Source organism: Coregonus lavaretus (assembly GCF_964263955.1).
Source record: "Coregonus lavaretus genome assembly, chromosome: 28".
In the NCBI taxonomy this organism is placed as follows: domain Eukaryota; kingdom Metazoa; phylum Chordata; class Actinopteri; order Salmoniformes; family Salmonidae; genus Coregonus; species Coregonus lavaretus.
Genome location: NC_140015.1, coordinates 19,858,618 through 19,877,548, shown reverse-complemented (window position 1 = coordinate 19,877,548; position 18,931 = coordinate 19,858,618). Strand labels below are relative to the sequence as shown.

General features: G+C 48.3%; 1 protein-coding gene across 1 annotated transcript in view; it reads right to left on the bottom strand.

The window, feature by feature from the left end:
- LOC311104015 (uncharacterized protein) overlaps positions 1-18,931 on the bottom strand; it is a 39,163-nt gene that overhangs the window by 8,782 nt on the left and 11,450 nt on the right. Inside the window, exon 2 of the mRNA XM_084145662.1 lies at positions 6,233-6,284. Within this exon, the coding sequence (XP_084001788.1) occupies positions 6,233-6,277 (45 nt within the window). The 5' untranslated portion in view covers positions 6,278-6,284. The remainder of the gene's footprint in view (positions 1-6,232; positions 6,285-18,931) is intronic.

Here is an 18,931-nt window from a genome sequence, read left to right as displayed (position 1 = left end):
TCCGTAAGGAGGAGCGGCTCACTCCCATACATTAGCACCAATCCAGGCATGAGACTGGAAACCACCACTACTATCCCTTCGGAATTGTCAAAAAGTTTCCCCTCCTTTCAACAGCAACTGCAATTAGATTACACTAAACAGAAGGGCTAATTTAGATCAGAATTTAAACGATTTTGGTCTAACCTATTTCAATAAGAACTAGACCCCACTGCTGTCACGGTTTCGGCCGAGGCTGCTCCTCCTCCTGGTTCGGGCAGGCTTCGGCGGTCGTCGTCCCCGGAGTACTAGCTGCCACCGATCTATGTTTCATGTTCGTTTGGTTTTGTCTGGATGTTGTACACCTGTGTCTTGTTAGTCCTCGTTAGTGTCCTATTTAGTTCTCGTTGTGTGTGCTTGTCGTTGTGTGTGATTGCGCTTCTGTTTCGTGTTGGAGCTACTATTTCCCTCCAGTGTTTTGGAGAGGTTATTTTGCACATGTTTGTGCGCCGTTTGTTTTGTCGCCTGTGTGCGCCGTGTATTCGCCTTCGGGCTTATTGTGCTTTTGTCTTTTGTGAATATTACACTAAAGCCTTTGGACTGAGCCTCTGCGTCCTGCGCCTGATTCATACACCACACCCACCTTCAGCACCCCATGACAGAATCACACACCATAATGGAATCAGCAGGATCGGCAGTGACGCCTGTGTCGCTCGAGGAGCATATCCGTGGGCAAGATGGCCAGATAAGACAACTGGAGACCGCTCTACAGGACGTAATCAACACCTTGCACCGATGGGAGGCCAGCAGGGTACCCACACCTCCACCTACCCTGTCCACCCCATCGGTCGGTCCACCAGTCCCAGGTTCGGAACCCAGGGGGATTCGGCTCTCGCTCCCGAGGGCGTATGACGGAACAGCTGCCGGGTGTCAGGGGTTCCTCCTGCAGGTGGAGCTCTACCTGGCCACTGTACACCCGGTGCCCTCGGGACACGAGAGCGTTTCCGCTGTCATCTCCTGTCTCACGGGCAAGGCGTTGGAGTGGGCTAACGCCGAGTGGAGGAAGATGGACGCCAACACCATCACCTACGCCGAGTTCTCCCGCCGCTTCAAGGCCGTGTTCGACCATCCACCTGAGGGCAAAGCGGCGGGGGAGCGTCTAGTCCATTTGAGACAGGGGAGGAGGAGCGCTCAGGCGTTCGCTCTAGAATACCGGACTCTAGCGGCGGATGCAGGGTGGAATGAACGGGCTCTCATCGACCATTTTCGATGTAGCCTACGAGAGGACGTTCAACGTGAGTTGGCCTGCAGGGATACCCATCTTACCTTCGACCAGTTGGTCGATATGTCCATCCGTCTGGACACCCTGCTGGCCACCCGTGGACGTCCCGAGGGGAGTCCGTCCATTCCGCCCTCCGGCACCTCCGAGCCGAGCCCTATGGAGCTCGGGGGTGCCGGCGCTAGAGAACGGAGGAGGAGGAGCCCGAGGGGGCCTGTCTCCTGCACCAAGTGCGGTCGTGGAGGGCACACTGCGGCCAGGTGCTGGGGAGGGTTCTCCGGGGGAGAAGACAACAGGCCACGCACTGGGGGGGCCTCCCAGGTGAGTAGACATCCCACTTACCCAGAGCTTTCTGTTGCGCACTTTTGTATACCTGTTTGTTTTCCACAGGTTGCACCTCATTCCCAGCATAAGGCGCTAGTAGATTCAGGCGCAGCTGGGAATTTTGTTGATCGGAAGTTTTGTTTAGAGTTAGGGATCCCTCTCCTACCTGTTGACAAACCTTTTCCCGTTCATGCCTTAGATAGCCGCCCGTTGGGGTCGGGGTTGATCACGGAGATCACAGCGCCACTTCGGATGTGTGCGCAGGGGGGTCATGAGGAGACTATACAGCTGTATCTAATCGACTCTCCTGCGTACCCAGTGGTGCTAGGGATTCCCTGGTTAAGCACCCATAACCCTGCTATTTCGTGGCAACAGAGGGCTCTCGATGGGTGGTCTGCTCAGTGCGAGGGGCGATGTCTGGGTGTTTCCGTGGGGGCGACTTCGGTGGAAAGTCCAAACCAAGTGCCCGCACTGCACATTCCGCCTGAATATGGGGATTTAGCTCTCGTGTTTAGCAAAACTAGGGCGACGCAGTTGCCTCCTCATAGACAGGGGGATTGTGCGATTGATCTCCAGGCAGGAGCAGCGCTCCCACGGAGCCATGTGTATCCTTTGTCTCAAGAGGAGAGAAAAGCTATGGAGACTTACATAGCCGAATCTTTGAGACAGGGATACATTCGGCCCTCCACTTCTCCCGCCTCCTCAAGCTTCTTTTTTGTGAAAAAGAAAGATGGAGGGTTGCGCCCGTGCATTGATTACCGTGGTCTCAATCAGATTACTGTGAAATACAGTTATCCATTCCCTCTGATTGCGACCATGACGGAGTCATTGCATGGAGCGCGGTTTTTCACAAAACTGGATCTCAGGAGCGCGTATAACTTGGTGCGCATTAGGGAGGGTGACGAATGGAAGACAGCGTTTAGTACCACGTCAGGTCATTTCGAATATCTCGTCATGCCATATGGGTTGATGAATGCTCCATCAGTCTTCCAATCCTTCGTAGATGACATTTTCCGGGATATGCAGGGACAAGGGGTGGTCGTGTACATTGATGACATTCTGGTGTACTCGTCTACCCGAGCCGAGCATATAACCCTGGTGCGTCGTGTATTGAGGAGGCTGTTGGAGCACGACCTATATTTCAAGGCAGAGAAATGTCTGTTTTTCCAGGAGTCGGTCTCCTTTTTGGGTTATCGGTTGTCCGCGTCAGGGGTGAGAATGGAGGTGGATCGTGTGTCCGCTGTGCGTAATTGGCAAACCCCAACTACTGTAAAAGAGGTGCAGCAATTTTTGGGCTTTGCGAATTACTACCGGAGGTTTATCTGGGGTTTTGGACAGGTGGCAGCTCCCATCACGTCCCTTCTGAAAGGGGGTCCGGTGCGCCTGCAGTGGTCAGCCGATGCAGACAGGGCCTTTAGGAGACTGAAGGACCTGTTTACGTCGGCCCCGGTGCTGGCGCATCCGGATCCCGCATTACCCTTTCAGGTTGAGGTAGACGCGTCTGAGGCTGGTATAGGGGCCGTTCTCTCTCAACGGTCCGGCACGCCACCTAAACTCCGCCCCTGTGCTTTTTACTCAAAGAAGCTCAGCCCGGCGGAGCGTAACTATGACGTTGGGGACAGGGAGCTGTTAGCTGTAGTTCAAGCCCTTAAGGTGTGGAGGCATTGGCTTGAGGGGGCTCAACACCCTTTCCTCATTTTGACTGACCATCGGAACCTGGAGTACATCCGGGCAGCGAGGAGACTGAACCCTCGCCAGGCTCGATGGAGTATGTTTCTCACCAGGTTCGTATTTAAAATCACGTACATCCCTGGGTCCCAGAATGGTAAGGCGGATGCGCTGTCCCGGCGGTATGACACGGAGGAGAGGTCCGTTGAGCCCACTCCCATACTACCGGAGTCTTGCCTTGTGGCACCGGTGGTGTGGGAGGTCGATGCCGAAATCGAGCGAGCGTTGCGTACCGACCCCAGCCCTCCACAGTGTCCTGAGGGTCGGAAGTACGTTCCGCTCGAGATTCGGGATCGACTCATTTACTGGGCTCACACGTCACCCTCCTCTGGACATCCGGGTATCGGCCGGACAGTGCATTGCCTTAGCACTAAATACTGGTGGCCCACTTTGGCTAGGGATGTGAGGGTTTATGTCTCCTCCTGCTCGGTGTGCGCCCAGTGTAAGGCGCCCCGACATCTGCCCAGGGGTAAGTTACAACCCCTGCCCGTTCCACAACGACCATGGTCCCACCTCTCGGTGGATTTTGTGACAGACCTTCCCCTCTCTCAGGGGAATACCACCATCCTGGTCGTTGTGGACCGGTTCTCTAAGGCCTGTCATCTTCTCCCTATGTCGGGTCTTCCTACTGCCCTACAGACCGCTGAGGCCCTATTTACCCACGTCTTCCGGCATTACGGGGTACCCGAGGATATAGTGTCTGATCGAGGCCCCCAGTTTACCTCCCGTGTTTGGAGAGCGTTCATGGAGCGTTTGGGGGTCTCGGTTAGCCTTACCTCAGGGTACCACCCGGAGAGTAACGGGCAGGTAGAACGTGTCAACCAGGATGTGGGTAGGTTTCTGAGGTCGTATTGCCAGGACCGGCCGGAGGAGTGGGCACGGTACATTCCCTGGGCCGAGATGGCCCAGAACTCTCTCCGCCACTCCTCTACCAACCTAACCCCCTTCCAATGTGTGTTAGGTTACCAGCCGGTTCTGGCACCTTGGCAGCAGAGCCAGATCGAGGCCCCTGCGGTGGATGATTGGATGAGGCGCTCGGAAGAGACGTGGAACGCTGCCCACGTCCACCTGCAGCGGGCCGTCCTTCGTCACAAGGCGAGCGCCGATCTCCACCGCAGTGAGGGGCCGGTGTACGCACCCGGAGATCGAGTCTGGCTCTCTACCAGAAACCTACCCCTCCGCCTGCCCTGCCGGAAGCTGGGTCGGCGGTTTGTGGGGCCCTTTAAAGTCCTGAGAAGATTGAACGAGGTGTGTTATAGGTTACATCTACCTGTTGAGTATAAGAATATTAACCCCTCGTTCCATGTGTCTCTTCTCAGGCCGGTGGTAGCTGGTCCACTCCAGGACAATGAGCTAGGGGAGACTCCTCCGACCCCCACTGGACATCGAGGGGGCTCCGGCGTACACCGTTCGGTCCATCTTGGACTCTAGACGCCGGATGGGGGGTCTCCAGTATCTCGTGGAGTGGGAGGGGTACGGCCCGGAGGAGCGGTGCTGGGTGCCGCGGAGGGACATCCTAGACCCATCTCTCCTGTCGGAGTTCCACCAGGACCATCCCGCGCGCCCTGCTCCGCGTCCTCCTGGTCGTCCCCGAGGCCGGGGTCGGCGCACGGCTGGAGCCGCGCGTCAAGGGGGGGGTACTGTCACGGTTTCGGCCGAGGCTGCTCCTCCTCCTGGTTCGGGCAGGCTTCGGCGGTCGTCGTCCCCGGAGTACTAGCTGCCACCGATCTATGTTTCATGTTCGTTTGGTTTTGTCTGGATGTTGTACACCTGTGTCTTGTTAGTCCTCGTTAGTGTCCTATTTAGTTCTCGTTGTGTGTGCTTGTCGTTGTGTGTGATTGCGGTTCTGTTTCATGTTGGAGCTACTATTTCCCTCCAGTGTTTTGGAGAGGTTATTTTGCACATGTTTGTGCGCCGTTTGTTTTGTCGCCTGTGTGCGCCGTGTATTCGCCTTCGGGCTTATTGTGCTTTTGTCTTTTGTGAATATTGCACTAAAGCCTTTGGACTGAGCCTCTGCGTCCTACGCCTGATTCATACACCACACCCACCTTCAGCACCCCATGACAACTGCATCAAAGAAAGACAGGATAAAGCAGGGAGAGAAGGCATGATGTGTGTGTGTGTATATATGTGTGTGTGTGTGTGTGTGTATTTCTACTGTCTCCTAATGCTCAAGGTCCCTGTAGTGTTTAACCCTGCTGATGAGGTCAATAGTGGCCCTGAAGCAAATGCCATGCAGCACAACCCAACTGAATTATTCAAACACATGGACAGACCTGGGGGAGAGCAGGCATGTGACGTGTGTGTATGTGTGTGGATGTACATGGCTGGGGGAAATATCCATCATATAAGCATAATGTATAGTAAATGTCAATGTGCTCTGTGTGTGTGTGTGTTGTATGCCTAATGTTAGAATGCCTTTAATTGTGTTAACTTCTGCAGAATGTGAGGTTAAAAAGGGTAACTATTTACAGATGACTGCCTTGATGCTGTCACGCCCTGACATAGAGATCTCTAGTTGGTTTGGTCAGGGTGTGAATTTCTATGTGATTATCTAGAATGTGTATTTCTATGTTGGCCGGGTGTGGTTCCCAATCAGAGGCAGCTGTCGATCGTTGTCTCTGATTGGGGATCATACTTAGGTAGCCATTTTGCCTACCTATGTTGTGGGATCTTGTTTCTGTTTGGCTTGTTGGATGTTTAGCCTTTTGAACTTCACGTTCTGTTGGATTTTGTTATTTTGTCGGTGTTTATATAATAAACGACTATGTACGCATACCACGCTGCACCTTGGTCCTATCCTTTACACGAAGAACGTGACAGATGCAGAGTAAATGTCTCACTGCCCTGACCATTGTTGTGCGTCTTTATCAATGCATAAGTTCAAATAAATACATAAGGTGGAACTAAAACCCTGAGACTCACCGCTATAGCCTGCACTCTCTGCTGGTACTTCTCTGCCTCGTCCATGTTGGGTCTACAACACAAGAACACAGAGGAGAGTTATACTTACTTTACTCCTACTGTAGCAGTCCAGAAAACTGCTCATCTGAGCAAATCATATAAATTAAACTCAATTATTAAAAGTTATTCCACACATATTTTGCAAAACCTTAGAACTGATTTGCAATTTCCCTAGCTGTGGGACAGTGGATGAGAGAGTGTGATGTGATGCCAGCTCCTAGATCAGTCATATATCAAAGCAGTGCAGAGGCTTATCATGGAGAGACTGCTACACTACTGTATTCTGCCACGCGGTCCTCTGTAGCTCAGCTGGTAGAGCACGGCGCTTGTAACGCCAAGGTAGTGGGTTATATAATTATTTTCTAAAACCCTAAGTAAGAGAGCTGAGAGGAACTTGGAGATGGGAGAGCACATAACAGCCTTTGATGCTGAGTTGCTGAGCTCCCAACAGTAATAAGGCTGACTGAAATTAAAGGAATGATTGATTCCTGGAGTAGCAACCTCACACACAGGGATAAAGTGTAGGAGGAGAGGGAGTAACACAGAGGCTGTGGATAGGACTATGGATCAGTAAGAGTGGGAGGGCAGAGCTGGTCTCAGAAGATGTATTAGCTTCACACTTTGCCTTAGCCCCACTGTTTTTACTCCAGTCCTATGTTATCATCATCAACTGCAAATACAACGCTGTAAACCAACCTGTAACAGCTTTGATCACTGACATGACACTGGTCCAGAGTGTATTACAGAGTGTATTACAGAGTGTACAACAGAGTGTACTACAGAGTTACTACAGTACAGAGTGCACTACACTACAGAGTATTACTACAGAGTGTGTTATAGAGTGTACTACACTACATTATTACTAAAGAGTGTATTATAGAGTGTACTACACTACATTATTACTACAGAGTGTATTATAGAGTGTACTACACTACATTATTACTACAGAGTGTATTATAGAGTGTACTACACTACATTATTACTACAGAGTGTATTATAGAGTGTACTACACTACATAGTATTACTATCACACAATTAATCTTCTCCTTTCCCCCTTCTGATAACCAGGTGGCGAATCGCATCTCTGCATGTCTGGCAGACATATCAGTGTGGATGACGGATCACCACCTCAAGCTGAGCCTCGGCAAGACGGAGATGCTCTTCCTCCCGGGGAAGGACTGCCTGTTCCATGATCTCACCATCACGGTTGACAACTCCGTTGTGTCCTCCTCCCAGAGTGTGAAGAGCCTTGGCGTGACCATGGACAACACCATGTCGTTCTCCGCTAACATCAAGGCGGTGACCCGATCCTGTAGGTTCATGCTCTACAACATTCGCAGAGTACGACCCTGCCTTACACAGGAAGCGGCACAGGTCCTAATCCGGGCACTTGTCATCTCCCGTCTGGATTACTGCAACTCGCTGTTGGCTGGGCTCCCTGCCTGTGCCATTAAACCCCTACAACTCATCCAGAACGCCGCAGCCCGTCTGGTGTTCAACCTTCCCAAGTTCTCTCACGTCACCCCGCTCCTCCGCACACTCCACTGGCTTCCAGTTGAAGCTCGCATCTGCTACAAGACCATGGTGCTTGCCTACGGAGCTGTGAGGGGAACGGCACCTCCGTACCTTCAGGCTCTGATCATTCCCTACACCCAAACGAGGGCATTGCGTTCATCCACCTCTGGCCTGCTGGCCACCATACCTCTGTGGAAGCACAGTTCCCGCTCAGCCCAGTCAAAACTGTTCGCTGCTCTGGCAACCCAATGGTGGAACAAGCTCCCTCACGACGCCAGGACAGCGGAGTCACTCACCACCTTCCAGGGACACTTGAAACCCCACCTCTTTAAGGAATACCTGGGATATGATAAAGTGATCCTTCTACCCCCCCTTACCCCACCCCAAAAAAATAAAATAATAATAATAATATATATATATATATATATAAAATAATTGTAAAGTGGTTGTCCCACTGGCTATCATAAGGTGAATGCACCAATTTGTAAGTCGCTCTGGATAAGAGTGTCTGCTAAATGACTAAAATGTAAATATAAATGTACTACAGAGTGTTCTACAGAGTGTATTATAGAGTGTACTACAGTATCTCATCCTGTCATCTCTTTAAACACACCTAAAGTGTTGACATAAAAAGAGCTGGAAGATGCCTCTTGAGTTAAACTGTCAGAACGGCTGCATACGCACCCACACACTACTCACATCAAAGCTCACTTGATGGCTGCTTGTTTGAGATGGCTGCTTGTTTGAGATGGCTGCTTGTTTGAGATGGCTGCTTGTTTGAGATGGCTGCTTGTTTGAGATGGCTGCTTGTTTTAAGTTGCAGATGTGATAAGCAATAAGAGATCTATAATGATTTACAGCCAATGACAGACATTTCATGAGCGCAGAAGAGATTATAATTATACAGTATTATAATTATACAGGTTATAATTCAACCTCAGATATTGACCTTATATCTGTAAATGAACAGATATTCTATACACATGATATACATGATTGGTATAAATAGCCTAATATGGAGAATGGTACTCAAGAGGCACGGGTGACTATATTTTAAGTACAGTTCTGTCCAACTCAGATTGATACTATATACCATAAGTGGTTTTAAGGATGAGGATGGTTGTATGGTGTCTGAAGGCTGCACAGCTACAGTGTGATATAGCCATAGTCAGCCACACAGGGCTATTGTTAGTCCCAGGTGGGCGTTGTAGTGAGGGTGACGGACGGCTCTAGAGGGAGTGTTGGTAAAGGGTTGTGTTGACGGCAGGGCTGTGATGGAGAGGGAGGGGGCTGTGACGTCTCACACCCAACACGGGGTCATTAGTGGGCATTGTCATGGTGATGGAGTGCCACAGGCAGAGGTTCATTAGAAGAAGCACAAGGGCGCTGCCAACCTGGGGGACCCCTCCCCCACTAGGACTCCCCAGCCCTTCTGTGTCTGTCTGGGTCCGACTGGCTGCTGCTGCTACCCTGGAGAGAGGATACCACTTTGTGTGTACAGTCTGGAGGTGAATGAGATGAGCTATGGTTTGGGAGGGGGGGTGTTGTTGCTTTGGCAGTCGAGCTGCTGTTTCTAGACACCATTTGTCGCATCATATTCTCGTGGGACTCAGCAAATGTGATGTGTGCTGCTTATCATATGAGCCCACACACCTTAGCAGAGAGAGCGAGAGAGAGAGAGAGAGAGATGTTTCCTGGGAGGACGTCAGGGGACTGGACCTTCCAGTGAGCTTCCCAGGGTTTCTGCTTAACTTAGAGGAGAAATTACTAGGGCCAAAGGGACAGAAACTCTCCATGCATCAAATGTCCCTGTACGCTGTACTGTAACTCAGCCCTTTGAGAGACCCTGACCTGAAAGACAGAGCTAGAGGAAAGAGAAACACCTGAGTCCTCTGTGATCTTCTCTGGACTGAGGGGAAAACACAATGTACTTCCGACAGCTACAAATGGAGCACTTAAGCCAGAGTCCCTGCAACCCTTTTCCACTGAGTGGAGTCTTGGAGCGGGACCAAAATGGAATGTAAGCACAGATACTGAGGCTGGCGTGTGAGTGTCCCTCACCTGTCCCCACTCTGTCACTGAGCCATCATTCTCTCTCTTTCTCTCTTATCCATCCGTCAGCAGAGAGAGGAGTGCTCTCACGGAACATGGAGTGCCCACTCATGCTGATCTGATTTCTCTCCAGCTGTGGGTGAGATCCAAGGACGGAGTGTGTGTGTTGTGTGTGTTGTGTGTGTGTGTGTGTCACATTGAGTGTCTCTCAGGGTATGTGCAGAAAGGTAGGGGGTGTAAATAGGTGGGTGATGTGTGTGTGGGAGAGAGATAAATCTGACCTGGGTTTCTCAGCCCCAATCAACTGCAAGACGTATGACAGTCAGTGCCTTATCTTCTCTAAGGGGGTTGGAAATGACATGTCTCCTCTGTCTTTTCCGCTTAAGGCACGGCTCTCTGAATGTGACTGTGAGACTCCGTGAGCGTGGAGGGGGGAGGAACACTGGGAGATATTTACACCAGTAGCACAGCAGGAGGCACATACTGTTGCCTGACACCATACATGCATTACTGATACATACAGAAATAGTTGTGTACAAGAAGGAAAGGCTTTACACATTCAGTATTACTTTAATCACTATGCTGTATGAACAATACTCAAGAGGAGCACTGCCCATATGTTTGGAATGGTGGGTGGAAACGTAGGTGAAAAGGTAACATGCAGATGTTGCTCCTCCATAGGGAACCCAGTTTCTCAGGATAACCTCACCCTGGAATCCTAACTATGTGGACGAGGCTGGAATGGATCTCTCCCTGGAGCTCCCCATGGACTCACTGTGGGGGAGACCAGACCAGCCCAGTGATGGAGGTCATATGTTCTCCACAATTTCTGGTATACATTAAGTTGAGGGCCAGGAGTTTTTCCTGACTGTGTGATCTGACCAGGAAAGACTAGGCCTTAGTTGTGATTATAACTAGGGCCCAGATTTGTTCTGGCCAGGTCCCATGATCTGGAAAAACTCCTGGCCCTAAATGCATTGTAATACAATTGTTAGTGTAAAAACAAGAAATGGCCAATCTGGTCTGGCCACTGTGGTCTTCATGGCACATCCAGTCCACAGAGTGAGACAAACTCAGACCTTGCCACTTAGCCATATTCTACATGGGGGAGAGAGTCAGCCACAGTCCAGTGAGAAAGCGATTCTCTGTCCCAGAAACCAGTCATGTACAAAAGTTAGGCTGCTCCACTCCCTAATGTATAATTCAGCACTAGGAAGGCATTTTCTCTGTCCTCCTGAATAGACTCGGTTTTTAAAGTTACTTTCTGTGTTGTTTTCCAAGTCCTCCTCTACTTCCCGTTGCTGAAAGCATGGATTCAATTGTTTATACTTTTGGTTTTCAATCAATTGCAAGTGCTTTAAGTCGTTGTGGGTGTGCATGTCTGCATGTCTGCATGTATGCATGCATTTGTTTGTTTGTGTGTATCTGTGTACGTGTGTGTGTTTGGTAGATTGAGTGCTGAAAGGATAAGGAGCCGTAAAAGTGACAGAATATGAGTGGAATCAGTAATATTTGATTTGAAAGCCACAGAAGTATAACTCACAGAACATTCTCCCCCAAAAGCAAAAGCAGGTCTGGAGGTGGAAGCTCACAGCCCTGTGACTGATGTGACAGTGGGAACACTGGAGATGTGAGAACAGTATAAACTCCCAGTGAGATTCTGGAGGTTATCATGAAGCCACACATCTCTCCTGCAAAGTCACAGCTATAGTTATATTACTAGCTAAACTTTTCATTCACATCCAAAACATCTCTAAATGGAATGGATGAATGGAATGTAAGGCAGGGATCAGGGAGATAATTGGCCTTGGCAGAGGTGTTCACCAAGCAACAATATTCATACACTAGTAACTATGGGATTTCCTGAACTCTGTAACCAATGCCACTATTTTCAGGAACAGAGGTGCAGCTAACATTCCAGTACAATGAAGTCAGCTAGAGAATACAGTAAGTTCCATCGGAATCACTGTTGTCCAGACATATTGTATACTGTGGTACTGTACTAGGCTGAGTCAGGACAGGAGAGCCCCAACCCTCCTCAGCCTGGCACAGGATGGGCTGCTAGGAGCCAGGACTTACAGGACTGGTAGGCTTTACTCAGCTGATAGCGCACAGTTTAGCAGGGGAGACTGACTCACATTAATGGTCTCTCTGTCAGGGACTTCCACCTGGGCCACACGCATGCACACACACATACACACACACCACAATGAAGCTCCTGCCATGTTGAGGCCAGATTGCAGGACGTGTCTGTTGCCTACCAAGTGTTTGCATTGTCATTATGGGTTACTTCATCATTGGGTTCAAACACCATCAGAGCTGTGCTTGTAGGCACAGATGGTTCCTATGGGCTATGTTTGTCTTAGCCTCTCTGTCAACGTCTCTAATTAGAATATGGACATTCAGTATGCTGCTTCCCAACAGGGAGTAAGATGCAGCAATTCACTCCATTTAACCTTTCACTTCACAAGAGCTCACACAGGAGTTCCGCCTATCCCGTGCACATGCACGTAAGCACACACACACAGGTACAAACGCACATGCACACACACACACACACACACACTTCACCAACTTTCCCTGGCGCACATGCATGGATGGAAATGCTCTCTCAATTCTTTCTTATTTTAATTTTTTTTAGCTTTAATATTGCAGATAGATTGTAACTTCCATCAATGTAATTGTCTGCATCACTTCCAATCCCCCATGTTTTATTTCTCGCAAATATATATATATATATATATATATATATATAAAACACACACATATACACACATATATACATTGGGGAGAACAAGTATTTGATACACTGCCGATTTTGCAGGTTTTCCTACTTACAAAGCATGTAGAGGTCTGTCATTTTTGTCATAGGTACACTTCAACTGTGAGAGATGGAATCTAAAACAAAAATCCAGAAAATCACATTGTATGATTTTTAAGTAATTAATTTGCATTTTATTGCATGACATAAGTATTTGATACATCAGAAAAGCAGAACTTAATATTTGGTACAGAAACCTTTGTTTGCAATTACAGAGATCATACGTTTCCTGTAGGTCTTGACCAGGTTTGCACACAATGCAGCAGGGATTTTGGCCCACTCCTCCATACAGACCTTCTCCAGATCCTTCAGGTTTTGGGGCTGTCGCTGGGCAATACGGACTTTCAGCTCCCTCCAAAGATTTTCTATTGGGTTCAGGTCTGGAGACTGGCTAGGCCACTCCAGGACCTTGAGATGCTTCTTACGGAGCCACTCCTTAGTTGCCCTGGCTGTGTGTTTCGGGTCATTGTCATGCTGAAAGACCCAGCCACGACCCATCTTCAATGCTCTTACTGAGGGAAGGAGGTTGTTGGCCAAGATCTCACGATACATGGCCCCATCCATCCTCCCCTCAATACGGTGCAGTTGTCCTGTCCCCTTTGCAGAAAAGCACCCCCAAAGAATGATGTTTCCACCTCCAGGCTTCACGGTTGGGATGGTGTTCTTGGGGTTGTACTCATCCTTCTTCTTCTACCAAATACGGCGAGTGGAGTTTAGACCAAAAAGCTCTATTTTTGTCTCATCAGACCACATGACCTTCTTCCATTCCTCCTCTGGATCATCCAGATGGTCATTGGCAAACTTCAGACGGGCCTGGACATGCGCTGGCTTGAGCAGGGGGAGCTTGCGTGCACTGCAGGTTTTTAATCCATGACGGCGTAGTGTGTTACTAATGGTTTTCTTTGAGACTGTGGTCCCAGCTCTCTTCAGGTCATTGACCAGGTCCTGCTGTGTAGTTCTGGGCTGATCCCTCACCTTCCTCATGATCATTGATGCCCTACGAGGTGAGATCTTGCATGGAGCCCCAGACCAAGGGTTATTGACCGTCATCTTGAACTTCTTCCATTTTCTAATAATTGCGCCAACAGTTGTTGCCTTCTCACCAAGCTGCTTGTCTATTGTCCTGTAGCCCATCCCAGCCTTGTGCAGGTCTACAGTTTTATCCCTGATGTCCTTACACAGCTCTCTGGTCTTGGCCATTGTGGAGAGGTTGGAGTCTGTTTGATTGAATGTGTGGACAGGTGTCCTTTATTCAGGTAACGAGTTCAAACAGGTGCAGTTAATACAGGTAATGAGTGGAGAACAGGAGGGCTTCTTAAAGAAAAACTAACAGGTCTGTGAGAGCCGGAATTCTTACTGGTTGGTAGGTGATCAAATACTTATGTCATGCAATAAAATGCAAATTAATTACTTAAAAATCATACAATGTGATTTTCTGGATTTTTGTTTTAGATTCCGTCTCTCACAGTTGAAGTGTACCTATGATAAAAATTATGCTTTGTAAGTAGGAAAACCTGCAAAATCGGCAGTGTATCAAATACTTGTTCTCCCCACTGTACATGTTTCTTAGAGTCTTATCTTTCAGTGATGTCATAATATTTTGTAGCTTAAACTTTTCAAAAGATAGAGACACATTTGTAGGAAGAAAACTGAACCCACTCTGTTAATTACAACCGTATTTAGTGGCTACTCGAGGTTACTGACATAATCCCAGTTCTACGAAACAAGCACAATTTTTTATGTTTCTCTCACGACCCTTGTTTGGAAAAAGCTGTCCTAACTGCTGTGTATGTACAGTAGGTTAGTCGAGGTAAAATGTAAAGTGACTATGCATAGATAATAAACAGCGACTAGCAGCAGTGTAAAAACAAATAGTCCGGGTGGCCATTTGATTAATTGTTCAGCATTCTTATGGCTTGGGGGTAGAAGCTGTTAAGGAGCCTTTTGGTCCTAGACTTGGCACTCCGGTATCGCTTGTGATGCGGTAGCAGAGAGAACAGTCTATGACTTGGGTGACTGGAGACTTTGACAATTTTTTGGGCCTTCCTCTGCCTAGTACAGTGGGGGAAAAAAGTATTTAGTCAGCCACCAATTGTGCAAGTTCTCCCACTTAAAAAGATGAGAGAGGCCTGTAATTTTCATCATAGGTACACGTCAACTATGACAGACAAATTGAGAATTTTTTTCTCCAGAAAATCACATTGTAGGATTTTTAATGAATTTATTTGCAAATTATGGTGGAAAATAAGTATTTGGTCACCTACAAACAAGCAAGATATCTGGCTCTCACAGACCTGTAACTTCTTCTTTAAGAGGCTCCTCTGTCCTCCACTCGTTACCTGTATTAATGGCACCTGTTTGAACTTGTTATCAGTATAAAAGACACCTGTCCACAACCTCAAACAGTCACACTCCAAACTCCACTATGGCCAAGACCAAAGGACACCAGAAACAAAATTGTAGACCTGCACCAGGCTGGGAAGACTGAATCTGCAATAGGTAAGCAGCTTGGTTTGAAGAAATAAACTGTGCGAGCAATTATTAGGAAATGGAAGACATACAAGACCACTGATAATCTCCCTCGATCTGGGGCTCCACGCAAGATCTCATCCCGTGGGGTCAAAATGATCACAAGAACGGTGAGCAGAAATCCCAGAACCACACGGGGGGACCTAGTGAATGACCTGCAGAGAGCTGGGACCAAAGTAACAAAGCCTACCATCAGTAACACACTACGCCGCCAGGGACTCAAATCCTGCAGTGCCAGACGTGTCCCCCTGCTTAAGCCAGTAGATGTCCAGGCCCGTCTGAAGTTTGCTAGAGTGCATTTGGATGATCCAGAAGAGGATTGGGAGAATGTCATATGGTCAGATTAAACCAAAATATAACTTTTTGGTAAAAACTCAACTCGTCGTGTTTGGAGGACAAAGAATGCTGAGTTGCATCCAAAGAACACCATACCTACTGTGAAGCATGGGGGTGGAAACATCATGCTTTGGGGCTGTTTTTCTGCAAAGGGACCAGGACGACTGATCCGTGTAAAGGAAAGAGTGAATGGGGCCATGTATCGTGAGATTTTGAGTGAAAACCTCCTTCCATCAGCAAGGGCATTGAAGATGAAACATGACTGGTTCTTTCAGCATGACAATGATCCCAAACACACCGCCCGGGCAACGAAGGAGTGGCTTCGTAAGAAGCATTTCAAGGTCCTGGAGTGGCCTAGCCAGTCTCCAGATCTCAACCCCATAGAAAATCTTTGGAGGGAGTTGAAAGTCTGTGTTGCCCAGCGACAGCCCCAAAACATCACTGCTCTAGAGGATATCTGCATGGAGGAATGGGCCAAAATACCAGCAACAGTGTGTGAAAACCTTGTGAAGACTTACAGAAAACGTTTGACCTGTGTCATTGCCAACAAAGGGTATATAACAAAGTATTGAGAAACTTTTGTTATTGACCAAAAACTTATTTTCCACCATAATTTTGAAATAAATTCATTAAAAATCCTACAATGTGATTTTCTGGATTTTTTTTTCTCATTTTGTCTGTCATAGTTGACGTGTACCTATGATGACAATTACAGGCTTCTCTCATCTTTGTAAGTGGGAGAACTTGCACAATTGGTGGCTGACTAAATACTTTTTTCCCCCACTATATATAGATCCTGGATATCAGGAAGCTTGGCACCAGTGATGTACTGGGCTGTACGCACTACCCTCTGTAGCACCTTACGGTCAGATGCCGAGCAGTTGCCATACCAGGCGGTGATGCAACTGGTCAGGATGCTCTCGATGGTGCAGCTGTAGAACTTTTGATGATCTGGGGACCCATGCCAAATATTTTCTGTCTCCTGTTGGGGAAAAGGTGTTGTCTTGGTGTGTTTGGACCATGACAGTTCGTTGATGATGTGGACACCAAGGAACTTGAAACTCTCAACCAGCTCCACTTCAGCCCTGTCAATGTTAATGGGGGCATGTTCAGCCCTCTTCCTATAGTCCACGATCAGCTCCTTTGTCTTGCTCACATTGAGGGAGAGGTTGTTGTCCTGGCACCACACTGCCAGATCTCTGACCTCCTCCCTATAGGCTGTTTCATCGTTGTCGGTGATCAGGCCTACCACTGTTGTGTCGTCAGCAAACGTAATGATGGTGTTGGAGTCGTGCTTGGCCACGCAGTCGTGGGTGAACAGGGAGTACAGGAGGGGACTAAGCACCCACCGCTGAGGGGCCCCAGTGTTGAGGATCAGTGTGGCAGATGTGTTGTTGCCTACCCTTACCATCTGGGGGGCGGCCCGTCAGGAAGTCCAGGATCCAGTAGCAGAGGGATGTGTTTAGTCCCAAGGTCCTTAGTTAGTGATGAGCTTTGAGGGCACTATGGTGTTGAACGTTCTCACATAGGTGTTCCTTTTGTCCAGGTGGGAAAGGGCAGTGTGGAGTGCGATTGAGATAGCATCATCTGTGGATCTGTTGGGGTGGTATGTGAATTGGAGTTGGTCTAGGGTTTCCGGCATGATGGTGTTGGTGTAAGCCAAGACCATCATGGCTACCGATGTGAGTAATACGGGACGGTAGTAATTTTGCAGGTTTCCTTCGATTTATTGGGCACAGGGACTATGGTGGTCTGCTTGAAACATGTAGGTATTACAGACTCGGTCAGGGAGAGGTTGAAAATGTCAGTGAAGACACTTGCCAGTTTGTCTGTGCATGCTCTGAGTACACGTCCTGGTAATCCGTCTGGCCCCACGGCATTGTGAATGTTGACCTGTTTAAAGGTCTTGCTCACATCGGCTACGGAGAGCGTGATCACACAGTTGTCTGGAACAGCTGGTGCTCTCCTGCATGCTTCAGTGTTGCTTGCCTCGACGTGAGCATAAAAGGCATTTAGCTCGTCTGGTAGGCTCATGTCACTGGACAGCTTGCGGCTGTGTTTCCCTTTGTAGTCAGTAACTGTTTTCAAGCCCTGCCACATCCGACGAGCGTCAGAGTTGGTGTAGTAGGATTCAATCTTAGTCCTGTATTGACGCTTTGCCTGTTTGATGGTTCATCTGAGGGCATAGCTGGATTTCTTATAAGCGTCTGGATTAGTGTCCCGCTCCTTGAAAGCGGCAACTCTAGCCTTTAGCTCGGTGCGGATGTTGCCTATAATCCATTGCTTCTGGTTGGGAAATGTAAGTACGGTCACTGTGGGGACGACGTCGTCATTGCACTTATTGATGAAGCCGGTGACTGAGGTGGTATACTCCTCAATGCCATTGGATGAATCCCGGAACATATTCCAGTCTGTTCTAGCAAAACAGTCCTGTAGCTTCCGTATTGAGCGAGTAACTGGTACTTCCTGCTTTAGTTTTTGCTTGTAAGCAGGAATCAGGAGGATATAATTATGGTCAGATTTGCCAAATGGAGGGCGAGGGAGAGCTTTGTATGTGTCTCTGTGTGTGGAGTAAAGGTGGTCTAGAGTTTTTTTCCATCTGGTTGCACATGTGACATGCTGGTAGAAATGAGGTAAAACAGATTTTAGTTTGCCTGCATTAAAGTCCCCGGCCACTAGGAACGCCGCTTCTGGATGAGTATTTTCTTGTTTGCTTATGACCTTATAGAGCTCGTTGAGTTCGGTCTTAGTGCCAGCATCGGTTTGTGGTGGTAAATAGACGGCTACGAATAATATAGATGAGAACTCTCTTGGTAGATAGTGTGGTCTACAGCTTATCATGAGGTATTCTACGTCAGGCGAGCAATACCTCGAGACTTCTTTAATATTAGATATCGCGCACCAGCAGTTATTGACAAATAGACACACAACCCCTCGTCGTCTTACCAGATGTAGCTGCTCTGTCCTGCTGATGCACGGAGAAGCCAGCCAGCTCTATATTATCCGTGTCGTCGTTCAGTCACGTCTCGTGAAACATAAGATATTACAGTTTTTAATGTCCCGTTGGTAGGATAGTCTTAATCGTAGATCGTCCAGTTTGTTTTCTAATGATTGCACGTTGGCCAATAATACGGAGGGTAGTGGTAGTTTACCTACTCGTCAGCAAATTCTTACAAGGCCCTCCTCCCCCTTTTCCTCCGTCTTTTCTTCACGCTGATGACAGGGATTTTGGCCTTGTCTTGACAAAGCAGTATATCCTTTGCATTGGACTCATTAAATATTTTTTGTTCTTTCAGTTCGAGGTGAGTAATCGCTGTTCTGATGTCCAGAAGCTATTTTCGGTCATAAGAGACGGTAGCTGCAACATTATATACAAAATGAGTTAAAACAATGCAAAAAAACTAAAT